The 10,000-nt window shown below is 32.1% G+C and overlaps 1 protein-coding gene across 1 annotated transcript in view; it reads left to right on the forward strand.

Moving 5' to 3' along the window:
* The first annotated feature begins 5,063 nt into the window (after positions 1–5,063).
* Positions 5,064–10,000, forward strand: part of LOC130797438 (uncharacterized) — a 12,184-nt gene continuing 7,247 nt past the window's right edge. Inside the window, exon 1 of the mRNA XM_057660018.1 lies at positions 5,064–5,448. Coding sequence (XP_057516001.1) covers positions 5,339–5,448 — 110 coding nt within the window. The 5' untranslated portion in view covers positions 5,064–5,338. The remainder of the gene's footprint in view (positions 5,449–10,000) is intronic.

Consider the following 10,000-nt stretch of genomic DNA (forward strand, 5'->3'; position numbering starts at 1 on the left):
AACTTTGACTTAATGTTGAAAATTGTCAACACGACAATTAGTTTGGTGAACTTTGTACATCCAGGGTACAAATTAAGGCTTTTGAGAAGCCTCTGTCAACAAGTTAAAAGCACGAGGACGTTTTTCAAACTCATCCTCGACTCCCTCCATCATCTCATCAACACGATCTACATCCTCATCGACATTCTCCGCATCTGTCTCATACCCATCAACACGATCTACTACATCCTCATCGACATTCACATTATTGACATCCTCAACAACACTTTTTTCTTTGTAAACTCCCTCCTCACCATGCCAAACCCAAACATGATATTGAGATCTAACCCCACGTCAAAATATATGTTCCCTAAGGATATCAACACTATCTACCTTTGATACATTGCCACACTTGACACATGGGCAATAAAAACCAACTCCCCCGTCGTAAATTGATGTTCAGCGATAATACTACAAAATTCTAATACGCCATCAATAAATTCTGACGATTCAATGCTTCCATACATCCAAGAACGATCTTTTGTCATCCTAAGTGTGATTGATTATTCAAAACAAAATTAAAACACATAAATTAAAATATATGCTTAACCCTAATTAACCTTAAAACTAAGTAATTAATCCTAATTAACCCTAATAATATTAATATGTATATTCTAATAACAGCATTTATTCAACCAACCCTATCTATATATATATAATAACAACATTCATTCAACTAACTCTAGCTAATTATTTCTAAAAATAATACAAGCCAAAATTAAATCTAATTATACTAACTAATAATGAAACAACTAAATTCATAAATGAAATCACATTAACAATTACAAACACATAAAAATATCAAAAACAAAACTTAATATATAATTAGAAATTACCTTGGTATTTAGATGATAATGTTAGTTGCTTTACAATGAAGTTATGTAACCTACAATGGGAAAAAAAAAAAACAAAATTAGTACACAACCATACTAAGCTCTAAAATACCATGAAGTTTGAAGAAGTTAAATGTTAAAAAAATTAAAATAATGTATTACCTTAACAAAAACTAAGCCCTAAAAAACGGTAGCAATTCGTAGGTTAGCTTGAAGAAGACAACAACAAAAAGATTGAAGAAGGATGAAGAACAATTTTGTGCGTGGGTTTTTAAGAAGAAGAAGCAATTCGTGGGTTTTTAAGAAGAAACAAGAAAGATAAAACAGTTGCAATTCGTGGGTTTTTAAGAAGAAACAAGAAACAAGAAGGATGAAGAAGAAAAGAAGAAGCACCAGTTGAAGAAAAAACAGTAGCTATTTGAAGAAATGTGTCGTGGGTTCGTGGGTTTTTGCAGCTTGCAGAAGAAGAAGCAAGAATAACACAGTAGCATACTAGTGCTACATATGAGGCGCGTTTTTTTTCTTTAAAAAAAAAATACCTTATATGCTACGGTTTTTTGAGAACCATAGCATATAAGGTATTTTTTAAAAAAAAAAAACAAAAAATACCTTATATGTTGCGGTTTTTTGTGAACTGCAGCACATAAGGCATTTTTTATTTTTTTTTTAAAAAAAATTACCTTATATGCTGCGGTTCTCAAAAAACCGCAGCATATATTGTAACTTTTTTTCCTCTTTTTTCATGTCATTTAATGCTGCATTAAGAAGAAACCGCAGCAAATGTCATGCAGCAAATAAGGGTTTTTCCACTAGTGCTTCAAGTACTTTAGATCAAGAAAAGAAAAACAATCCTTATACATATTAATGTGCAACCTGATAGACAAAAGTAAAAACATTTAAAGAAGCACAAATTAATTATAGCAAACACAATTTGATAGCTTTGGAGCATAGATAATGAAGACTCAACTCCTTTACGTGATGATATTTAAAACTCTTATTTAATTAATCAATAAATTAAGTATTATATTTAGTTGATTAATAAGTCCAAAATCATACTTAGTAATAAATTGTTTTAAATGATGTTTGAATAAAAAAATGTTTAGTCTAAAAAATAACTTAAGTCTTGTGTGTTATGGGTTAAATAATTTAGCCTAAATAGACAAGCAGATGATATGTCGTGTAGGAGGGAAGAGACGAAGAAGATCATCGAAAAGTTAAAAAAGTAATTTTGGTAATATTGGTTTTACTCTATTTATAAACTATGTAATTTAATATATACCATAGTAGTAATGAAATTATGTCGTATTTTTAGCAAAATTTTCCCCATTTCATTTGATTGTTTATTTAATTTATAGAATAAATGATGATCTTTCCTTATACTCCAGTGCATAACATAACACGAAATGATTCATCACCGAAACCTCTGACCATTCATAAGTCAAATAAAACACAATATAATAATCCTAACAAAAACAACAGTAAAATATTTACAAATGTTCAATGAAGTTTATACAAAACATTTGATCCTTATCACCCTATTCTACCCCCATCGTTTTATAAAGATCATTTAAACATATCACCCATTTGATCACTCCAAAAAAGGGTTTATCGCTTCGTGGTCCCATTTACCGTCAAGCCCTCAATTACTTTAGGTGGTTTTCGTTGCTCAGTAGTCATACCAAAAAATAACTTCTCAAATTCTCCTTTCCTTAACGTTACTAAGAAATGACGTATGAAAAACCTATGATGAGCATAAGGTAGTTGCCATTCTTGCTCCTCCATGGTCGCTAGAATGCCTGTATGTCTATCAAAAATAATACGTAAAACCAACCTTTGCATATCATGCTTATGAATATAAGCCATAAACCAAAACCAAATAGTTATCCATTCCTTCTCTACTAAAGCAAAAGTGAGCGGAAAGATTCCCCTGTTACTATATTGGGTAATCACATACAACAAGGTATAATAGTACTTACCACACAACTGAGTGCTATAAATGGTGATAAGAGGTTTAAAATTCTTAAACCCCTTAATCATAGGTTTAAAAGCTTAAAACACACGTTGGAAGGTTCCAGTGTACTATGAATATACAATTTGGCATCCATGTCTTCTTTGAAGAACTGCTCAACCATATTTGTCCGCGAGTTAGAATTCTGCATTGTTTTCAAGAAGCGTGGAAAGAGAGGATAAGCGTCTTTTCATGTACTGTAGATGTACAGAAGGGCTTGCTCTTTAGCACACCATGTCCGCTTATAAGACACATCTTTACCAAATTGGTCCTTCACCATTTTGTACAATAGAAACCTTAATTGATGTGTCTTGGGCATAGGAATGGGCATGAGGCGGATCTGGAGCGGGTCCAGCTACACTTGAACCCATACCCTTTTATTCTTAATAGATTCGAATTCGAATCCGAACACTAAGGGTCTAAAATTTTCAGACCCATACCCAGAACCTCCGGATCTGATAGGTGTCTTGTCTTTAATAGGTCTAAAAACATTCTCTTTGATTTGTCAAATTTAAAACTTTGATTTTCAACCATTATCTATACTAAGTATATTATGTATATTAAGTATGGATCAAGCAACCAAAATATATAATGAAAATAACCCAAATAAAACAAGTACAACTAACCCTAAAATAGAATAATCAACTTAGAAAAACAAATTATCAACTTTAAAAAAAAACACAATTAAACATCAGAAACAGGAAGTAGCAACTCAAATCTGTGCGTACGGTAAAAACAACCGGCCAAAACAACCAAAATATGATTAAATTCGACTTCTATTAGCAAGTAGCAACCAAGAAACAAGTACAACAAAAAAACAAAAAAAAAACAAGAACAAACCCTAAATTTGTGTGTATAGCATAGAGGAACAAAGGAAGAAATGAGAAAACAGGAGGAAATAAAAAACAAAGGTTTATGAGGAACAGAGGAAACATGAAGGATTGAGGAATATGAGTAATACAGAGAAAAATGAAGAAGAAATGTTAGTTTGCGCCTTGCGGGATTGAAGAAGAATTTTAGGTTAGCATTATATATATATATATATATATATATATATATATATATATATATATATATATATATATATATATGAAAAGAATTGGGACATACAATTTAATAACTATGCGGGTCTGGGTTCGGGTCTGTAGGGGGTGGTTTAAGTTCCGGGTCTAGAGATTAGTTCTGGGTTCGGGTTTCGGGTCTTAGGGTTTGGATCCGGACCAAGACCTGTCAACTATTTTTTAATTCAGATTCGACTCAGATCCGATAAGTCTCAAAAAATAAGACCCATACCCTTAAAATGGGTGGGTTCGGGGCAAGTTTAACAAGGTGTTGGGCCCATGACCATCCCTACTTGGGCAACACAATTTCTAATCAAGTTGTTAATCACAATTCACAAAGAATGTCAAATAAATTTGTTCAACTAACACATTTTCACTGCCTAATACATAAGACCCATGCTTCCCTTGTATGTTATAATGCGCCATGCAAATAAGTATTTTTTTCTAGTCTTTAATTCCCACATAGATCCCCTTTAACAATGAATAAAGGGCTTTGGCTTTTTTGACCAACTCTTTTATTTGCTGTTAGTAATAGTGAATAACACTTGACCTTAACTTTAGTATGTAAACAATTATTTTGGGAACTTATTTTGGAAAATTTTTTAAAAATGGGCTTATTCTTTTCAAAGGTTCAATTTGTTGAGCAAATGTGAACATGAACAACCCCTTTTGTACGAGATCGTCTCACCGTGAGACAAGTCCCTACAAAAAGTCCATTATACTAAAAGTTTTTATTATTGAGCTATTTAATCTAAATATGATGTACGTCTCACAGTGAGTGACAGTTTCATACAAGAATCACAAATTCTTGTGAAAGACGGTCTCCTTGAGAGACCATATCTAATTAGACCGGCTCATTATATATTTTTAAAAATATTGTGAGTAGGCTTTAAGAATGATGTAAGTAGATATTTTAAATATTGAAAATAGGCATTAAGGATACGGTAAGTATTAAGGACAATGTAAGTAGACATTAAAAATATGATAAATAGACGTTAATCTTTAATAGGCAAAATTTAAAATACGTTTTTTAAAAGAAACGGTGTTTCAAGAAACTATCTTACAAGAATTTGTGGAACATGAAATGATCCAGGCCGTTATGGGCTAATCAACCATGTAACGATTGTAGAATAAAAAAACCCGCCCAAACGAGAGTAAAGCCAGAAATCGCTGGCGTTCTTTCTTTCCACACTTTCGAAAATTCTCCTTGGTCTTTTTCTTCTCCGATTCAATTTGAAATTCCTCCGTTAATATCTTCCTGCATCTCTCCATTAATGTCCTTCTAAAAATCCTTGTTCAATTTCTTGATTTTTATCATTTCTCTCTCTTTCGTCTTCGATTAATCTTTGAAGAGGAAAGAGATAATCAACAAACGATTTTCATTCATAAAGAGAGAGATGATTACGCGGCATAATTTGGCGGAGCAGCTAAGAGAATACCAGATTCGATCCAAACACGATTGGGCTTCTGCCTCATTTTTTTCGTCCACTTCGAATTTCACTTCAAGGTACTTTTTTGATTTCAAATTTACTAGTTTCCTTCGGAATTTGTTGTTTTCTGTTTGCTTTTCTGATCTATTTGCTAACTTAACCGATTTTTATTCTGTGAACTTTTGTTTTCTGATCTATTTTGACGTTTTAATTGAGAATTTGATTCGAAGTTATACATCGTTGTTTAAAATTAGAGGGTCTTAGTGGTGATGGAATCAAAAACGTTTGATGTGTGGTAAAATTGGTGATTTTGATTATCTATGAGGTTTGGTTAGTCTTGGTTAGGGTTTATATGATATGGTGAACTTTCTATCTCTTTCATACTTTCGAAGATTCTCCGTCTTCTTTTTGGACAATGCAATTTGATATTCTTCCATTAATGTCCTTCTGAAATTTTTCGTTCAGTTCCATAATTTCCATCATCTCTCTCTCTCTCTCTCTCTCTCTCTCTCTCTCTCTCTCTCTCTCTTTTCCGCTTTGATTTATCTTTGAAGAAGAAAGAGATAATCAACGATCTTCAATCAGAAAGAGAGAAATGATTAAGGCGGCATAGTTCTGTCTAATTATAATTTATCTTCTAGTTATTGTTTACTTTTAATATTATTCGTTATTCAAAATATTTGAGTTTGTGTTGTTTAAGACTCAAAGTAAATGACCAATGTTAGGCTAAGAAGAAATAAAAGGAAACAAGACAAGATTCTAGGAGGTAGGGAAAAGCTATGAACAATTTATTCTTTTTAGACAATACTCCTAAAATCCATCCAATAAGTGGAAGAGCATATTATTAATGTTGCTAGTGTTTTTGATTATAATGAAATTGAAATCCAACACTAATTTGAATACTTACAAAAATTTCAAAGAGTTTCACCCTTTTACAACTCAAATGCTTTTGAATGTGGTAGAAAAGAGAACTTATGTATCTATTGACTGGCACTAAGCAATTCTCCACCTTGACTAAATAAACCACCTTTGCCTATAAAACAACAGATGGTCTTCTAAAAGTCATTCATCCATAATGAATATAGTATACACCTAATACGCATCTAAATTATATTGGGGTTATCGAAACAACCTTTTCGTTAGTGTTATTACTAACAAGGATAACGTTGTGTATATCTGACCTTTAAACTTTAATACCCCACCATAGGTGGTAGCCACATAACGACATTGTAATAATGTAATGTTATGTATATACCTAACACGCATCTTGACATATGATGTACCCACCTCAAAGAAGGGTACCTTCCTCGAAGGTTAGGCAATACAACATGATTAGCAACACTTAGAAGTCATCAACTGCTATGCAATATATCCTCCAAACATTCCAAAGTATGTTCTTTCCCAAGAGTAGCATGCCATAAGTAATTGTACTTCTAATGTAGTGAAATTTCAGTTCCATGTGTTTTGTCCTTTAATAAAATGAATTTTGATTCATTTCTAAGCTGATAGCATTTTGCCATCACTGTAAACCATAGGAACACACTTATGCGTAGAACGTAGGGCCGTTTTCCGATCGAGAACGTCCGACCCAGATCGCTGGACCTAACGATAGATGTGGCCCTTTGTTAAATAGATCTTAGGATCGTAGAATCGTAGACCAGGATCGAGATTCTAATAACCATGTTTACAAATCCATCATGCATGCCTGTCTTACCATATTCCATGATAGTTTAAGTTCACAGTCAACCATCAACAGCACATGTAAAAGTTCAAAAGTGTCTTTACTAAACATTTTTGGCTCAGCCAGTAAAATATTAATACTTAAAATTTTGTATTCTTTAACGCTTAACATTGACATTGATCATAAATACCTTTATTAAACTAATAGTAAAAATTATAATAAATTTACATTGAAACTAAGCATCCAAACAAATTTAATAAATTTTGGTTTGACTTATGTTACGTGGACTGGGGTACGAGTATGGGATATGGGTGTGGATCCCAGTATCTGGTAAGTCATTTTTAAATATATAGGATGCGGGGACACTGTTCTTGTATTAGATATGGGTACGGGAATAGGATTAACTTAGGTGATACTAGAGTATCAATTAGAGTTGTTTGTCTTACAGGGTGATACTAGAAAATCCAGGTGTGCCTAGTTTCCTTTCTAAATAATAATGCACTTGTATTAGTCAAAATTTTGGTTACTTTAGTCATTGACATTTTGATCGATCATTGTATTTTAGTTTAATTTTTTTTTCTTTTTTAAAAAAAATCCATTTGCCAAAAAGAAATGTCAATTAGATTATTTGACTATACCATATGGTATGGGCGAGTCCTCTCAACAACTTTGTATGGTCTAAATCTGTAAGCACCTGTTTTTTACATTTCAATTCATTTTTGTGCTTACTTGCTCAATAAACAAATTTAATTCATTTTTATATGATGGAAATTCATTCGTTAGATAGAAGTACATATAATTAAGAGTAAAAAACAACCCATTTGTTGGGGTAACTTTAACAATGACAATAAGTTCAATATTTCATACTATAATCATAATATGCTTAAATCTCATGAAAATTCACCTGTTTAGTTAAAATTATTTCATGATCTGCTCATACATCGGTAAAGTAAATATCAATCATATTCATAACAAAAACATCATAGCTAACCGCTCAAAAATATCTTAGCACTGGATTCCACCGCAAGTAATTAACTTTCTTCATCATCCCTATGAATTATCATCGCCAAAATTTGAAGGTTTACGTTTATTTACTCCATGTTTTTCCTTAGAGCTACCACTAGAGACTATCTTTTTCACCATAAGAAATGTCATCACTCCTAGTCAATTGATTTTCTATCTAATTCTTTGCAACAAAGCACCCTCGACTTTCTCAAGAGCAATCACGTCTTTCATGTACAAAACTGTTTCTTTAATGTGCTTATAGTCCTTACAGAATGAAGACAACAACTTAATAGCCTACTACTCATCATCAAACTTACATCAGTATTTTGCAAATGCATAACAATCAAATCAAATTCTTTGAGATGTGATTAGATTTACTTTTCCTCAAGTTGTAAGTCGTGAAACTTACTTTTCAACAACAATCGAATCAAAATGCTCCATGAGGTTTTATTAGTTTAGGGGAAGGTTTATATGATATGAGAAATTTTCATTTTTGATCTTTGGTGTTGTTTTACTTATTGTGAAACGGAGACAATATTGCCATTGTGCAAAAATGTTGTTTTGGTTGCAATTGTCCTAACGAGGTTGATATAATTGTCAATCTCGGTCAAAACCATGAGATATGCAATAAATTGGCTAAAAATGTGGCTAAGTGGTAAATTTTCAATATTTCTAACAGAACTAAATGGTTTTTGTTCTTGTATTTGTAATTATCTTTGAGGTATGGTTAGTGTATGTTATGATCAAATGTGATTCATTCTACTTGTTTGTGTTTTATGATACATGACTACATATTGTGGAACAGAGGCAATTATTGTATCTAGTTGGTGTCATTGTAAAAAATTGTTGTTTTGGACATACTTGTGGTAACGAGATTGATGTAATTGCCAAACATTAGCCAAAACTATTAGACATCTTCTGAACTAATTAAAATGTAGTAAAATTGGTGAACTTTACTATTATTTCTTACATATGATATGACCTTATTTTTGCATTATGGTGGTTGCCAATTTGTCATATATCCAGATCTATGGATTGTGTGCACATGTGTTGGTTTAGTTGAGCTGCAAGTCTGCAACTTCTTTGTGCATGAGTCTGCATATGGCATGTGCAATAATTTATAAGGAATATAGTTTGATGCATATTTGTTAATTTTGAATACACAACTTCTAGAATGAATTAAATAGTTGAAATTGGATTGTCACAAGACCTTAACCCTCTTTTGCTCCTTATTTTAGCTGCTATTCAACTCATGTGTACATGAGCATCACTTGAATATTCTGTTGTAGGGGAGCGCGTCGTTTGATGGAAGATAAAATTACGAGGAAAGTCTCTTCCTAAATTTGTTGTCGCTTATGAATAAATTGGAGAACACTATATCACACAAAATATTCAAGTTACGTAAGACCCTAAGCTTATTTTCGCTATCAAGGGCCTCAACCCAATAACTACCCTATATATATATAGGGTGTTGAAAATGAGAAGGGTGTTGAAAATGAGAAGGGTAAGAGGACTCTACACCCTTGATTTTACTAAAATAAAAAAATATATGGTCACGATTGAGCCAAAAACAAATAATTATAAAAGTAACTATGTTACAAGAAAAGTAACTATAACATAATTTTTTAGAATGTTCTTAGGTTATAACATAGTATCCTTTTTCGTATATATTGTAACAAAACAAAATCAAACAAAAATCCTTCTCATCCTTCTTATTTGATCCTATATATATATATATATATCATCATATCCAGTGTATCCCGCTCATAGGAAAACTATGATCAGGGTGTAGGGAGGGAAGGAAGACAACTCATACCCATAAAAGAGAGTGCTGTTAAAGAGTCTTTCGGCTCAAGAACGTGCAACTATTCGCAAAGCCTGCAACTTACACACACTATGATCAATATTAATAATTAAAAGAAAATGAAAATAAGTAAAAATAA

This window comes from Amaranthus tricolor, chromosome 13, assembly GCF_026212465.1.
Source record: "Amaranthus tricolor cultivar Red isolate AtriRed21 chromosome 13, ASM2621246v1, whole genome shotgun sequence".
NCBI classification, from domain to species: Eukaryota; Viridiplantae; Streptophyta; class Magnoliopsida; order Caryophyllales; family Amaranthaceae; genus Amaranthus; species Amaranthus tricolor.